This window comes from Leptodactylus fuscus, chromosome 4, assembly GCF_031893055.1.
Source record: "Leptodactylus fuscus isolate aLepFus1 chromosome 4, aLepFus1.hap2, whole genome shotgun sequence".
NCBI classification, from domain to species: domain Eukaryota; kingdom Metazoa; phylum Chordata; class Amphibia; order Anura; family Leptodactylidae; genus Leptodactylus; species Leptodactylus fuscus.
In genome coordinates this window covers 87,702,308-87,719,911 of record NC_134268.1, presented here as the reverse complement: position 1 = coordinate 87,719,911, position 17,604 = coordinate 87,702,308, and the positions used below count along the sequence as shown (strand labels likewise).

Below are 17,604 nucleotides of genomic sequence, written 5' to 3'. Positions count from 1 at the left end.
GATCGCGGGATGCAGGGATCCCCGGTGTCTGCTTCTTCACAGTGCAGGCTGAGAGTTATCTCCAGACACTGGCAGGCTGGGGCTGCCGCAGCCCCAGCCTGCCAGTGTCCAGAGATAACTCTCAGCCTGCGCTGTGAAGAAGCAGACAGCGGGGATCCCTGGGCAGCCACAGAACGCCGCTGTCACGATCCGCCAGGCCCCGCCCACATGCCAGGCCCCGCCTACAGACACACCCACCCTAGTAAATCTTTTGCCTTGGTCAGCTAATAAAGTAGCTCACACGCTGAAAAAGTGTGAGCACCCCTGCTCTATACTTTGCACTTTACTGGATGTACTTTGCATGTACTGGACCTTATCTAAACAAACTAGTCTCCAGTTCTGCTGTGGATATTTTAACCAGTCTCCTAGAAACTAGCAAACATTTAATGTAGTATAAAGTATCATGGATGTACTGCTGACAATCAATATTAGAATGAGGGAGGAAAAAGCAAGTGTAATGACTGACACATTATATATGACAGTTACCGCTCCTCCTCCAGTGGTGTAGCTGGAATGCTATGAGCGAGCTTTATCCAGATGTTAACAAGATAAAAAGGATGGCTAGGCAGTTGTGTACAGAAAGCAATTGTATTTTATTTGCTGCAAAGACCTCACATAGCTGTTGTAGTTCACGCCAGCTGCTATTTCAGCAGTTTTAGTAGGAAAATTATAATGAAGTCTCTTATTATTTTCATTGCTAATCAAAATTATTCCGAGCACAGAAAGTCTTCAACTAATCTGTTAAACTCTTCAGCATATTTTAGATGAAGATTATGCTTTCCCTCTGGCATAAGGTGCAACCTGTAAAACACACAAGTTCAACAAATAAATGGAATGATCATGTATTAAAAAAAAAAAAATCACATAAATAGGGGATAATTGGGCTAAACAGATCTAACAGTGAAGTGAATACTTGTCTATAAAAATAAAATATCCCATGACTGCCTGTAAAGAGAACATTTTATGTCCTCTCACATTAGCAGTGTTTTGGAACGCTAGAAAGCTGACAGTGTGCTGAACTCTCCGATATCCCTGTATGGTGAAAAGGCATTACTACTGGGCTTTGACCCTATGTGGAGGTTGTTCCCCCTACCTCTGTTTTCTGGTCTTCTAGGTATGTAGGGTGTTTAAGTGTGCTTCACAGGCAGTAAGAGCCATATTGGTGGCCAAGAGACACACATCGGTGTCTTCCAGATGTTCCAATCTGGAGCCAATTCCCCAGACATCTTGTTTTATGTCAGCCAACCCCTTCATTACTGGTTGTAGTGTCTTTTCTATTAATTTTTGTAGTCCCTTTGAAGAAACTGTAACCTTGGAGAAAAGTCGGTATTTTGGGAGTACAAAGATGGCCACTTGTAGGTCTAATAGACCATTATTATTTTCTTTACACAGCGTTCCAACCAGTATAGTTTCACCATGTGGCATTACCATATGCATAACTGCATATACAGTGTGAAGCAGAAAAGCAATCAAAAGTTTGTGTGCATTAAAGGGTTGTCTGGGATAAAATGAGATTTTAACATTAAACTAAACACCCCCCCCCCCCCCATCTACTTTATAAGTCACTTTTATTATCAAACGTCAATATTTATCATGATTGCTAGGGCAGTCATGTGACCACCTCCAGCACATCTTCATAGTATCCTGTGACTCTTCGTCTTGCCGCTTCTGGAGACAGGGGTCACATACTATACCCCCCTCTCTCTCCTCCCGTCCCCAGCCGTCACCTGACTTCTTGTCCTCTCCCCTCATTACACTCCTCCCGTCGCCAGCCTTCCCCTCCCGTCTCCTCACTTCTTCCCGTCAGCTCCCCTCACTACACCCCACCCGGCATACTTACCTTTCCTTCCTGCTGTCTTTTGTCATCAGCGACTCGCGCACGCAGCAAGCTATTGCACAGGAGTAAGCCGCCATGGCAGCTGGAGGGGGCGTGTTTTGAAAGGGAGGGAAACAGTGTATGAAGGAGGTGTGGTGATGGAGATCTAGGATTCTAACGATGGCTGGTGAGGGTGTAGTGCGCGGGCTAGCTAAGGAAACAGGAAGGGGAGGGTGTGTGAGAAAGGGGGAGGGTGTGTGAGAAAGGGGGAGGGTCAGTCAGTTAAGAGAGGGAAGAAAAGTGAGGCATCCTAGAACTTGTAGGAAACACAGAAGAGGAAGTTAGGGGTTAAACAAAGGCAGCGGTTGAAATGAGCTCATTGAGAACCCCAGAAATCACTCAAAACATTGCTAAAGGTACATGGGTGCATTTATTAACCTATTAATAGCACTAAAAGACCTGTTTTGTAAAATGACTTTTTTGCCTGGAAAACCCCTTTAATGGTAAAAGTAGGCAACGCAACCACAAAAATATGGAAAAATATTTGATGATAAAAAGGTGATTATCAAAGTTTTATAAACCTTTATCCCATAAAAATAATAAGACAGAACATATAATAAAAACTGCTTACCTGGAATTTTTTATTTCTTTATGTAGAAACTGGGGGTGAAACATTGGGACCATAGGATCCTTCATACCATGAATTATCAATGTTGGGCAACTAATGAGTGGAAGTAAATGTCGACAGATATTACCTGATGATTAAAGACATCATCACAATGTTACTTTATTTTATAACTGTATTTTGGCTAACACTTTACCATACATACTTTACTCATTATATATCCTGTGCGTCGAAAATTGGCAGACAAAAAAAATCCTCCCACTCCAACTGTCTCATCCAGCAGATTAAGTTTTAAAAAACGGACACCCTACACATCTCAATATAGTTAATGGGTTCAGTCGAGCTTCATATGTGACCCTTGTAATACAAGTCCTCGGCTCCGTTAATCTGCTAATGTAAATTTGTTGTAAAAAAAAGTTGGGCTCAAATTCCTCTAGAATGATGTGAGAGCCAGGCTACGACTAAAGAAGATCACTTCCGAAACGCGTCAGCCAGAACGCTATTTTTATTCCATGGGAATTACTGTTTGCCATCTGAATATAACTCTGTTCAATTTTTATATGGATTAAATAAAATTTGGATTTCATATTCGTGGCTGCTGGACCATGCTTCGATTTTTCCTCCTTTTCTTTGTAGGCCTCATTCCATTTTCGGGCAAATGGTAGAATCAAGTACTTTACAAAAAAAGGTCTATCTTGGTCTTCTGTCCACAAGACACTTTTCCAAAAGGATATTGGCTTACTCACATACGTATAGACAATGTTGAGGAGTGTATATAATTTGACTAGTCATAAAATAAAACAAAATAGATTTAAGAAGAAATTAAGACAAACCAGATATATTATGCAATTAAATATATGTAAAACCACAGCTTATAAAATTACCATCAGATTTGCTGGTCATATTGGTCAAGGCATCTACCCAGGCTGAAAATGTATTGGCAAAATACTCTTTTCCATAAATATCCTCCATGGGCTTCCTCATCTTTGGACTCCAGTTTGATACATCTTTTACAGCTAGTTAAATCCAGAAAGAAAAAAAAACTCCATTAATCCTAGGATCTGCATTTTTCAGCTGACCTGATACACTATTTATAGGGATTACGCCACTAACCAACCAAATTTGCACTAATCACATGTAGAATACAATATAATAATAATGGGCAGGGTTTTTTTCTTCCCAAATTACCTATTCAGACATTTTGTGTCCAGTGGGATCCACTATCAGGAGTGTGTCCTGACAAGTTGGGTAGGTATTGCTTCAATTTGTGTTATAACGCTGTCCGAGTATTTCTCACTGCAGTTCCCCAATGGAAGTATATCATGTGACTCATTGTCAATGTCTGTACACAGTACCCATCTACATAGATGCAAGCAAAGTCTTTTTTGAAGAGATATCCACTACAGTATGAATTGAGGATTGAACACAAATGCCAAAAACAGGAAGTATCAGGTCACATGCACAGATCAGATATTTCAGCGGTACTTAGAGAAAAGCCACAGAACGACACAAATGACTGCACAAGAGTGATTACCAACTGAAGTGATATCTGTAGAACGTTACAACCTCAATGGACTTCATAAACAAACTCGCAACATGAGGCACTGATAAATAACTTTGAAAGGGTATGTTCACATGATACAGATACAATGCGGTTTTTCTGTTTGTAAAATTGTGGGCATAAGATCAGCAGGGTAACAGAATCAGATTAGTGAATGAGGTTCTACTTAACCTCATCCACAGGCTGCAGAAAAAAACCTGCAGTGGAAATTGACCTGTGGTGCGGTTTTTAAATCTTCAGCAAGACAATTTAAAGCTGTGTTCACACTACCACTGCTGTCCGGCCCGGGGTTTCCGTCCTACAGGACTTTATATCCATGCACAAAAAAATCGTAAACCCTGGGCCGGACAGTGGCAGTAGTGTGAGCCCAGCCTAAGCTGTGAATTCTAAGAGCACATTTTTCTATTATTAGGTGCAAAATTTGTACTATATTTTTTACCAAATGTGTATAGGCACATGGTGGGGCTTGGACCAGAAAGAGTGCTATTTGGCTGGAAGGCAGATTTTACTGGAATAGTTTTCAGATAATCATGTATCATTTTCAGAGTCAGCTAACATGCCAGTTTAGTGGAAGACTCCAAAAAGTGACCCCATTTTGGAAACTACATCCCTTAAAGAGGACCTTTCATTGATTTGGGCACATGCGGTGTTATATACTGCTGGAAAGCTGACAGTGCGCTGAATTCAGCACACTGTCGGCTTTCCCGATCTGTGCCCTGGGTGAAGAGCTATCGGTGCCAGTACCATAGCTCTTCACAGTCAGAAGGGAGTTTCTGACACTCTGTAAAGAGCTACGGTACCGGGACAGAAAGCTCTTTACCCGGGGCACAGATCGGGAAAATCGACAGTGCGCTGAATTCAGCGCACCGTCGGCTTTACAGTAGTATATAGAACTGCCTGTGCCCCAAACCATGAAAGGTCCTCTTTAAGGAGAAAATGCACCCCATAGTTCGTTACACAGTTTCACCAGAGTACAAAAAATACTTCTCTCATGTGTATTAAATCTGCTGTTTGGACACACAGCAGGACACAGAGCTAGGAGCATCATTAGGCTTTTAGAGGGCAGAATAATTTTCAGGTGCCATGATACATTTACAGAGCCCATAAGGGTGCCAGTGCAGTGGAAAGTACCAAGTAGTAATCTCACTTTGGAAACTACACCACAATTTATAGGGATCGGTAGAGAAGGAGTGCCATCTTCTTAGTTTCTGGAATGTAGATTTAGAGGGACTGATTTTTAATCGCCATGTCACCTTTGCAAAGCCCTGCAGAGCCATCAGTAAATGCAAACAACCTCCCTTCTAGGCAGGATCAGGTATTTGGGCTCAAGCAGACCTGGGATCACGGATCAAACTCCGGGCGGCTGTACACTGATATTGGCACCCCCTAAACATGTCGTGCAGGAAGCAAGTGGGGGCACCATATGTGCAAAAATCCTTAGATGCCACGGTCATGATTGACTGTTAATTCAGCCGGATCGGTGGCACTTCCACTCTCACTACCCACTGCTGTGTCTGTACTAATTTTTAATGTACTGTATATTTCATATATCTCTGTTATAACTGCTATATAAATGTTATTGATCAAAGCTACAAGAATCAGCTCATTATAGCTCGTTATCACAGCACAGTAATCAGACCTCTGCCTGGTAATGAGCTGTGTGTTCATCACATGACTATTGAATGATTTTTATCCACTGGATGTAGGTAGAATGAATGACAGCAAACAGAGATCTACAAAATTGTGAGGATTTTGTACAGAAAGTATATAGGAAATTATACAAAATCCTTTATTTGCCGAAAATGGACAACCCCTTAAAATTGAAAACCTCTGATGTATTGGCTATTAAACTACAGATGAAATGTATAGTATCATATGCAACTCATTACTACAATTAAAAACTGAAGACCGTTTTTCAGCAAAAAAGTGCCATGTAAACTCACCCGAAAAGCTCTGTGTAAACCCGGTCTCACTTGAGTTAATAGTATATCCTATTATTCACTGGATGTCTTTATCTGCCTTGCTTTTAAAGTGGCCCCCACTTTTACTTTTGATAGTGTTTAGTGTTCACGTTACAATTTTCTTACCATTATAAAGCGCTAGATCCTCTTGAGTGACATAAGCATTGGCCCCCCAGACCACAAGCTTATTGATGAGTGAAGGATAAGAACCTGCTGCAATAAGCGCGGTTATACCACCATCACTCCATCCTAACAAGGAAAATCTCTTGAAATTCAATGCCTGAAAAAGAAAATTAAAAAAAAAAAAAAATAATAATGTAACTACAATAAGGCTGGGTTCATATGGTGCTTTTCAATTCAATAATTGCATGTTTTTTTTTAATTGCGGTACTGATTGAGTAATTTCAGCCATATCGAGTCCCTGGCTCACCGATGCTTTTACTTCTCTGTATCAGATCAGTAAGGTCCGTTCAGATCTGAAGTTTCGGCAGTCGGAAGGCGACCTGCTCTGGAGTGGGCTGTAATTCCAGGCGCCACCACTACAGTGTATAGACTACTGCTATACAACTTTCAATCTGTACAGTGTGGCATGGAAGTGTCATCAGTTTCACTTATCAGGTCCTGGACAACACCTTCAGTTCTTTGCTACCCCAAAGAACACTACACCACTAAGGACTACACACCATGTGGCCCCAGCTTAAAAGAGGAACATAATTTGAGACAACATATCACAGCAGTATGGAAATGATTGGCTGCTATGGTCACATTATGTCAGCTGGTAAAAAAAAAAAAGGGATTTTTGCAGTGAGGCGATTTTTGCCTAGTATCAAATGTATATACCCAGAATAAAATCCCTTAGGCTGGGGCCACACAGGTTGATCTCACATCAAGATAGCGTTTGTTAAGATGAAAATTCAACAGGGCCACACATGGTAAAATGCAGTTTAAAAAAATAAAGCTGCAGAACAAAAAAAAAAAAAAAAAACCCCTGCTTTTGGGAAAGACACAGTTTGTAAAATTACCATACCGAATTTTTCAAGAACAGATGTGATTTTTTTCCCCCTGCAATTTGGCAAATAGATTAAGGCTAAGGCCCCATGGGACAATCCGCAGCGGGAATGCATCGCTGTTCTTCCCGCATCACTTTAAACAGAAAGTTCACTGAGTTTTCTGTTACAATTATATCTACAGGGAAGCTGCCGGCATTTCCATAGATAGAATTGTCATGCTATGATTTCCAAAACCGTGCCGGTTTTGGAAATCACAGTGTGTCTGCTTTGAGGGTTTTTACCGCAAAGTGGGCATGGGATTAGCAAGAATCCCATCCACTTTGCAGTTACTGTAAAATGCTGCGATTTTTCCCCCAGCGTTTCCACCGCAGGGGCCCCAGCCTAAGTGAGGTTTTTATTCACTGGCATTTGTAACACACAGCATTTGACTGTGTTTCTGCAAAGACCAATGCTATGCTTCTACATGTGGCCTCAACATTAAGCTCTATCCACAAGAACAAGTGTTTTGTCAGTGTGCAAGTTGTGTTAACAGCTAGCACACTGACTCATTGTTTTCTATGGGCCCATACACAAGCCCATTTAGAGGGCTGTATACTAGGACGAAACTCAGGACAGGTCCTTTTACTGTACCCCCATTTTGTGTACTCGCACTAGTGAAGTACAGTAGCAGTGTAGTGAATAAGATTTAAAGAAATCCTATCCACACACTGCAGAAACAACAAGAGCTGGGTTTGCCCCAGTGAAAATTAAAAATAAAATAACTATGTGATGTACTGTTTGTTAAACAGGTTTTCTGGTCCCTAATGCACGCTTCATACTGATGACCTATTCATACGTTACGTGATAAGTATCTGATCTGTGGGGGTCCAACTGACAGATTCTGCACAGATCAGCTACAGCAGCTATTCCTTGACTGCAACGACTTCTGCTGCCTAGAGGCTGTCAGAACAGCTGATCTGTCTGGTGAAAGGAGGGGGCTGTCAGACCCCAGAGAGGAGATACTGATGACATATCACATCACTGTGAAACATGCATTAGGGGCCAGAAAACACCTTTAAAATAATACCACTTATCTTTCTGTTGTAAAGGTTCATCTTACTACATTGTAATTTTTAAAGAAAAAAGCACTGTAATCCAGTCACAAAACATTAGGAATTGATAATGCATTTATAGGAGAGCTTTTCCCTAGAGTATTGACAACAAGCTCAGCAGGATGCTGTTATTGACCAGTGCATTCATGTATATATCTGCAGCCTCCAGGCCTTTAATGACTTTCAATGACCTGCTGTCTGGTGCACTTGGCCATCTATACAGTACAACCTCTAATTGTAAATCACAAAAAAAAAAGAAAAAAAAAATGTAAAGAAATTTTATGGGCACTCCCTGTTTCTTCTGAAAGTGGTCTAATGTAAGGATAAACTCCATCACCTTTCTAGTTTTTCTATTCTGTTTTCAACACACTGTAGACTTTAGACATCTGGGTACCCTTCATTCAAATTATGCATATGCACAGGAACTCATGCCCTTGTACATAGCCTATATGATTTCCTAGTATGGGGTCTGTGCTGCCATAACACAGTCATTTCCAAGAACCCTTATGCTGAGGCCCCATGTTGCGGAAACGCAGATTCTTTTGTTGCAGATTTTGCTGTGTTTTTTTGAGCCAAACCTAGGAGTGGCTACAAAAGGAATTGGAAATATATAGAAAGCTCTTATACTTCTCCCTTCTGCTCAACCCACTTGTGACTTTGGCTCAAAAAACCGCAACAAAATCTGCAACAAAAAAAGATGCTTTTCTGCAACGTGGGGCCGCAGCCTAAGGCCTCACATTGCAGAAACACAGCTTTTTTTGTAGCAGATTTTGTTGCAGTTTTTTTTAACCAAAGCTAGGACTAGATTGAGCTTTGGCTCAAAAAAAGGCAACAAAATCTGCAACAAAAATAGCTGTGTTTTCGCAATGTGGGGCTTTAGCCTAAAAGCTGTTCTACTGACTATTTTAATAGTGTTCAGCCACATTCTGATGCTGCTGCCATGTGGCTAGTTTTGCACAATCAAAAACAAAGTACAGTACACTGCCCCAAAATCCATTCAGATATTACAGAAATTGTATAGCTTTTCCAATATGCAACACACACAGGCAAGTATTTCTGTAGGGAGGTGGTTTGGAGGTCACTGAATGGCCTTTCAAGCCACAGGAGGCGCCTAGGCTAAGGTTTACGCACCACTGTCATAGACCAACTGCAAATTATCCAGCTGAAGCATTTTTGGCTTTCAAAAAATTACATAAAAAAGGTTTAAAAAACAAATTAAAAAATGTATTTTGTGAGTTCGTTGTAAGTTAGGCCACTGCTCATGTAATAATTAAACAACATTAACAGTAGCATCTAAGGCTCGGTTAACATCTGTGTTCAGTATTCTGTTCGGGGAGTTCACTTTGGGACCCCCCAAATGGAGACCTATATGCATTAAAAAGCAGTTAGCTAAGAAACCACACGGACTTCATGGACTATAATGGGGTCCGTGCGGTTTCTGCTCGGTGTCAGCACAAATCATGCGGAGAGAAAAGTAGTGCAAGCTGCACTTTTCTCTCCGCATGATTAATGCGGAAACCACACAAACCCCATTATAGGCTATGCGGTCTGTGTGGTTTCTTAGCTAACCGCTTTTTAATCTGTATAAGTTTCCTTCAGGGGGTCCCCAAGTGGACTTCCCGAATGGAATACTTAACACAGATGTGAACTGGGTCTCAGCATAACCTTTGTAACTTTTGCTTAATGTCTAAACAAATTAACTTGCTTAGAGATAAACAAGCAAAAAAAAAAAAAAAGGTTTCAAGTACTTTACCTGCATCAAATCTATGGCATCTTTTGCATCCCTTGAAAAAAAGTCTTCCGGGTAGTCTCGTGCTGGAGGGATGGAAAGTCCATATCCCCGAGGGTCCCACCCAATGATAGTGAAGACTTCTTTATTAAGAAATTTCAGTTGCGGTCCAAAATCAGTTTGACTGCATCCTAAAAACACAGGAAAAAAGGTGTATACACAAGACCTGGTTCACACTGGCTCTTCTTTCGTCCATAGTTTTGATACATTATAGCATCAGAATAACGAGCTAAAAATTGTCTGACTGAATGACAATTGCAAACAGAGCATGAGCTATCTAACTTTTGAGCGGGGTCATTTTGATGTTTATGGTTGTCATTATGATTTAAAAAAAACACTGAAGTTTGACAGTAAATGGCTTCAACCAACCACTAACCATGAGTGGAGAAGTTTTTGTGTTATCATTCATATTCCCTAAAAAAAGGTCAAAAAACAAAAAAATCAGCCAGGGTATGTAAACTTTTTAGGCCAACTGTACTTATATATAATATGCTCAAGGTTAAATGTTGTAGGGAAGGTAGCTCGGTAGTAGCAGCAGTGGTGCAGACCCAACCAGTCGGAGATAGGGACACAAAATCTGTAGTAAGCAGGTTTATTAATTAAAAAAAACAAACAAAAAAACAGCAAAATAAATAAACCTTTACGTCAGGCACAAAAATGAGCAAAATAAAATACAACACTAATAAAAGGTCTAACCTTATAAAGAATAAACTGTATGGCGATTTGATAAGTCAAAATCCAAACTTTATTGAATACTATTAAAAACACATATATAGTGATGACACACACGTGCACAAGGTTTATCACACCTTCCCCTCAGCCCCAAAACTGGTATTAGAACCGATGTGCATCCCAGTTATACGGGGGCAGGAAGATGGAATATACCAACAGGTGTTCACTGCTGTAGCCTAGCAATGAAACACAATAAAGACACTCCGGTTTAAAATCTATAAATGGGTATTGGGGAAATAGGCCCAAAAATATCTGCATACACGCCATCACCATACAGTTTATTCAAAATAAAATACAGCCTTAACTTCAGGCAAAATCAGCATGAAACAAAATTCTGCTCGTCTGAGCGCTAATAGTAAATACTAACTGTACATGAGGCTTGCTACCAGCCACACTAATCAACCAAAAATAGCACAATACTGTCTCACAGTGTCAGGACAGCCCCAGGCACCTCCTCTCGCTCCCAGGATCTGACCTGAAGTGCAGGCTCTGCAGCCTTTTATGGCTCAGTAACAAGCCTGGGACCTACACCTGGGCTGAGGCCTATTCAAGACCTGCACTGGACCACACATAAATCAGAAATCTGGGGGGGGCGAGATATAGCAAGGCTCCAGCACTCTGCCCTACTACCTTTCTTACCATGGAATAGTCAATCAGGGTCAGACTTAGTATAGAATAATACAATTTACCTGGTACAACATGTGAACCTATACTATCATATCCTTCATAATTTATGCAAAATCACACCTAAAGCACCAGGAAGTAACAGAACCGCATGATCTCCACATCCCGTGCGCTGATAATGTAGATTAGCCCCATTAACTTGTACTCTTCTGGATGTGATCTTTGTGCTATAAAAGAAGAAAAAAAATGATAAGCTACTAGTAATATATTACACAGAGTACTGACCTGTATGGATTCTAGTAAAATACTTCAGTAGTGATAGAAAGCTCCTATGAAGTTCCAGCAGCATTCGAACTCTGACATGCACAATAAATATATATTTATACACACAGTTTATATTAGTCTCATCTGCTGATAAACTTACGTGTATGACCACATACATCAGATTCTTGGCATATTTTACCAAATAAAGCTGGATCTGTATATTCAGATACCAGCTGGTAACTCAATCATATAGCTCGTTATATTAGCATATTTATTAATAGATGGCTGGACCACTGTACCAAATAAATCCCCTTACCTCTCATGTGCCTGTGTTTCCTCATAGATTGTAAGCACTCCTATTGTTGGACATGTTAACTGGATTTTCCAGGCAGAAATTCTTAAGAAAGGTCTGTTAGTGCTAGTAATGGGTTAAGAAGCACACCCTATACCTTTAGCAGTGTTCGGAGTGATTTCTGGATGTTTCGGTGAGCTCCTGGCATCCTTTGTATTTGTTTACATGGTGCAACTTCATGATGTGCAGCTTCCTGTGTACCTTCTACACTAGTTCCCACTCACTCAGCCCCCTCCTCCTCTCTCTGTTCCACCCAATCGTCTCCCTAGCTAAGCTATCCCACCCACTACTAGCCCGTGTTGAACCTAGCCTCTCTGCTGCCTGAGGTGGACGATCAAAAGACGCCCCCCATATTGAGTGCAGGGGGAGGGGGGAAAGATGTTCATCTTTTGATCGTACGCCTCAGACAGCGGGGAGTTGGGGGTGCTAGCGGTAACATTACAATAAATACAATGCAGTAATATTTTGTGCAGCAATACTCACTGAAAACGTCTTCACACATTTCCCGTCGCTTCCCTTTGGACCGCCATGACCACTTCTTGCAGCTTGCAACACAGACATCTTTGAATCCTCACTTCTCCACGCACCCAACCTATATATATTATATGTATATATATATCCCATAGAGCGGCCCCTGCAGCCTATATTATGCCCCACAGTGGCACAATCGACTGGACTGTGGGGCATAATAGAGTTTGCAGGGGGGGAGGGCACTGTGGGGCATAACAGAGGTTACAGGGGCCACAGTGGACCCTTCAAGCTCTATTATGCCCCACAGTTGCACACCCAGGAACTATTACTATACTCAGGGGTCTTTTCAGATCCCCGAGTATAATAATCAGAGCCCCAGGGGAGATGAGGGAACATAATAAACACTGTTACTCACCTCTCCGGGATCTGATGTTAATCCTAGCAGGCTTTGGGCCTGTATGGTAAATGTGACAGACGTGGTCTGGGATATTACCATATAGGCCCAAAGCCTGTGCTACCAGTACCATACAGGCACAAAGCCTGTGGTAGCAGTAACAGCCTGTTGCCATACAGGCCCAAAGCCTGTGCTAGTAGTAACAGGCTATTACTACTAGCACAGTCTTCGGGCCTATATGGTAAAGAGGCGTTATAAAATGTACAAACTTACTTGTGGTGTCATCTCTTCTTTCATATGATACTAAGACTGCAGAGATATCACTGGTTATTTACTGTATTTTTCAGACTATAAGACGCACCTAACCATAAGACACACGTAGATTTTAGAGGAGGAAAATAGGAAAAGAAAAATTAACGGGGAAGGGGAGGTAATCTGCTTCTGGAGGGCCACAGGTTGTGCTACATTCTTGTATGCCCTGCAGTGTAATTTACCTATGTTAATGTGGGACATGATTTAGTCACATACAGGCGGCACAGGCTTCTCCTAACGTGCCAGCACCTCCTGGCCCCATATAGTACAATATGCTACCCAAAGTGGCCTCAACACAATACAGTATGTTCCTTACAGTAGCCCCCACACAGTACAATATGCTTCCCACAGTGGCCCCCACATAGTATAGTATGCTCCAGACCCCCAGTATATAACAATCGGAGACCAGGAGAAAAGAATAAAAATAACAAACACTTATACTCACCTTTCCTGGGCATCCTCACTCCATCCGGTTCTCCTGTGATCTTCTTTGGGCCTCTTCTGCCTGTGACACGTCACTGCTGGGCCTGTTATTGGGCCTCAGCAGTCACATGATTAATCTTCAGCAAGCACCGGGGGTGTTATCCCTGTGCCCAAGCACCACTACGTCATCTGCCGCCTCAGTTTTTCATGTACAGCGCGATTAGAATCCTGCACATGCACTTTACGTGACTAACTACTCTGGAAGCAGTGAAGAGATGTACAAGGAGGGATCGTCTTTCAGGAAGGAGGCAGTGAGAAATGGAGGAGGCTGATGATGTAGTGGTGATTGGGCACAGGGATAACGCCCCCTGCGCTCCCTGAAGTTTAATTTGCATACGAAAAAAACTGGTTTAACTCAAAAACGGATGTGAGGATCAAGTAATGACATTTATACCTAGAATATCAAAGAAATCAATTATACACCCAGGAGAATCGGGGCTCCAAAGGACACTATCCTATAAATCTCATATAAATGTTACTTGTTAGATAGGTCTCAAATAGATGAAACTAAAATATAAATTTTATTACCAAAATATAAACAACAATAAAGTAGAGGCCAAAAATACATTACAAATGTGGAGAGCTGAAAGCCAAAACATATGAAAAAAAAAAACCATCCACACTTACATACTATAAAAAGTATCAATTTATTAGTATCTGAATAAAAACATAGAGATACAAATAACAGTAATTAAACTATAACAATAGACAGTATGGGGACACCCATGAAGGGGTCAGCTGTAAACACAACCTGTTCCAAAATTAGTGAGTAGAATAACATGGTCTAGGCATCTCATCTGTGTATTTTTGTTTGCGTCCGTTAAGTGGTTTTTATATTTTGGTAATAAAAGTTATATTTTAGTTTCATCTATTTGAGACCTATCTAACAAGTAAAATTTTTATGCCTAGAATAGCCTCTCAGAAATAGACTTGACAGACTGATCAGAAGGGCCAGCTCTGTCCTGGGGAGCCCCCTGGACCCAGTACAGGTAGTGAGTGACAGAAGGATACTGTCTATGGTGACCTCCATGCGGGAGAACAAATCTCACCCCATGTATGGGACCCTGATGGGACTTGGCAGCCCTGTAAGTGACCGTCTGCTTCACCCCAAGTGTGAGAAGGAGCGCTATCGGAGGTCCTTCCTTCCAACCGCAACCAGGCTGTATAATCTACATCAGACCAAGCGAAGATCACTCCGCACAAAAAAAACTAATGATTATGAAGTTTTCCTTCTTTCTTCTTCTGTTCCTTAGCTGCTATGGACTCCTAGTATATCTTCTCTTCTCATCTTATGTGTGTCTATGTCTGTAATATATTACTGTGTATTATCCTGTATCTGTATTACTATGCTGCTGTAACATACTGAAATTTCCCCACTATGGGGCTATTAAAGGATTATCTTATCTTATCGGCTATGTAAACATATGCTTAGTTAAAAACAATCTAGGCAATGATAGACTCCCTTTAAGGCCATGACTGTAAATGTCATAATCCGGTTTTCAACCAGTGATCTGTCTGGAAATAATATGGATCGCACTGCAACCTGTGTCATATGTCTCGAAAGTTATAAAACGTACAAACTTTAATAAGTGTTTGAAGTGACCCTCCCCTCCCATCATCATCTCTGTACCCAAGCCCATACTCCATGCAGTCAATGAGAGGCAAGAACAGCTCTCGATGCAGAAGCCAGAGAAGTCATAAAGAGATGCAGGACTTAAAGGGATTCTACCATTAAACTACTTTTTTTTCTAATTACCACGTCGGAATAGCCTTAAGAAAGGCTATTCGTCTCCTACCTTTAGACGTGGTCTCCGCCGCGCCGTTCTGTAGAAATACCGGTTTTAACCGGTATGCAAATGAGCTCTCCGCAGCAATGAGGGCGGGCCCCAGCGCTGAAAGGCCGATGAGCGCATCCCCATTGCTGCCCAGAGCTCTTTCCTGCGCCTCCTCCTTCTTCTGCAGCAACTCCGCCTCTTCTGGCTTCTCTTGCTCTTGTAGTTCGATACAGGAGCATAGAGAGGCCACCCCAAAATGGCCACCGGCCGGCTCCTGTATTGAACTGCAAGAGCGGCTACCCCAAAATGGCCGCTGGCCATTTTTATGAGTTTTCAGATACAAAGATGTTTTACTTTTTTTTTTATTTTTATATCTTATCTAGGGAAAGGGGGTAATTTGAACTTTATTTTAATATCTTGTTTTACCTATTTTCATTTTTTTTTACTTTTATTTTTGGACCCTCATATGAGTCTTGAATCCCAGGGTGTATCTACAATACAATACACTGAAATGCTATTGCATTGCAATGTATTGTAAAATACACAGACGTCTATTATATTCTGTCAATGAATGGGGGCTATGGTTGCACAGACCATCAAAATATAGATCATATTCTATTTTTTGCCGTTTTAATGAATTCCTCAAAAAATGTATTGGGGGTGGGGGGAGTCTGCGAAAACAGGTACCCCGGGTGTAACATAGTCGTGAAAAAGGAGTGTGAACCTCTTTTATGTGAACCTAGCCTTAGGCTACAATCACATCTGTGTCAGAGTGTCTCATGCAGAGTCTAGCAGAAACCCCAAGCAGGTTTTTTCGGGGATTTTTTTCAGTGATGGCAGTTAAAAACAACCACCACAGGGGGTCGATTTTAGTTACAGGGGGTCCCTTGGCCTCCACTGCTGTCAGTCATTAGATCAACCGTTTTTCCATTCTTTTAGTCCTGCGACAAACCAAAGAAACAGCATAACATGTCAGACCAGGCAACTAGCCTATACACACAAAGCACTCCCATACGAGCCACTTTCCCACTTAGGGCTGGTTCACAGCTACGCTCGATATTCCACTCAGGAACTCTGCTTGGGGACTACCCCGAACAGATTACCAAACGCATTGACAAGCGGTGAGCAATGAAAGCACACGGACCCCATAGACTATAATGGGATCCGTGTGTTTCCCGCCGTCCACACGAGTCACGCGGAGAGAAAAATTCTTCATGAACTACTTTCCTCTCCGCATGACTTGTGCAGAAAATACACGGACCCCATTATAGTCTATGGGGTCTGTGTGCTTTCATCGCTCACCACTTGTCAATGCGTTCAGTATGCCGTTCAGGGGGTCCCCAAGAGGACTCCCCGAACGCAGGGGTGAACCAGGCAGGTCTAAGGGTAAGTTCACATAGGTGCTGGAGACTTTGTAGCAATGTTCAGACTCCATTATTGTCAATGTGTCTGTCAGGGTCCATGTGTAACCATTAAGCTTTCTATCTATCTGTTATTCCGGTCCTCTAATGTATCAGAAGACCGGATAGCCAATGCTAATATTACACATTTCTAACCAAACTACATCATGTAGACTCAGGTGCAGGAAGGAGCTTTCTTCAGCCCCCCAGCTGCCGTGAAACTACAACTCCCAGCATGCTGGCCCCGCTCCAGTGCCTGTACAAGTCAGAGCCGACAATTACAAGTGCCCCAAGCTTTCCAAATACAGAGCAACTCGTTACCAGTACAACAGTGCAGAGCTCCCGGGCTGCAATGCCCTTAGTACACGGTGCAGGAGCCGTGCAGGCCTGGCCAGTGTAGCACCTGCACGGTACAGCGACATATCGGCGTAGCAGCGGCCTCCGGTAACTTCCCGTTGTCAGTATCTCGTCACCAGATACAGCTGTGGACGGGCAAATTACGCGAAATCAAGATTAGAGCTTATGCCTGTGACTATACACTGCCCCCTACAGGCACCTCACTGCTATGCACCCTTCCTGAATCTATTCAGAAGATAATACACCACAGAAGAGTAATGTGCGCACATAGTAGTAGTGCGAGAACAGAAGGAAATAGTATACAAACCCTCCTGACATAAAGTATGGGCGGGAAGGTTTTACAGACACAGGAATGGTCACTGGTGCAAATTATCAAAAGCTGGTGAAGAGACCCATAACAATATTAGCCATACATGATAAAGAGAGCACTTCCAGAAGAGGTGACTAGAGATGAGCGAACAGTAAAATATTCCATATTCATTTCGAATAGCCGCTCAATATTCGACTATTCGAACGAATATCGAACCCCATTATAATCTATGGGGAAA

The 17,604-nt window shown here is 42.0% G+C and overlaps 1 protein-coding gene across 2 annotated transcripts; it reads right to left on the bottom strand.

The window, feature by feature from the left end:
- Positions 1–643: 643 nt before the first annotated feature.
- BPHL (biphenyl hydrolase like) lies at positions 644–17,169 on the bottom strand. Of its 2 annotated transcripts, none has more exons than XM_075270774.1 (7): positions 17,021–17,169; positions 11,372–11,475; positions 9,857–10,023; positions 6,129–6,282; positions 3,365–3,496; positions 2,487–2,610; positions 644–840 (listed from the first exon to the last, which is right to left on the bottom strand). In XM_075270774.1, exons 1-7 carry the CDS (start codon positions 17,119–17,121, stop codon positions 747–749), a joined length of 876 nt encoding a protein of 291 aa, XP_075126875.1. In that variant the 5' UTR covers positions 17,122–17,169; the 3' UTR covers positions 644–746. The 2 variants fall into 2 exon arrangements, with proteins under 2 accessions (XP_075126875.1, XP_075126876.1); XM_075270775.1 differs by having other exon boundaries at positions 17,027–17,169.
- Between the last annotated feature and the right edge of the window lie 435 nt (positions 17,170–17,604).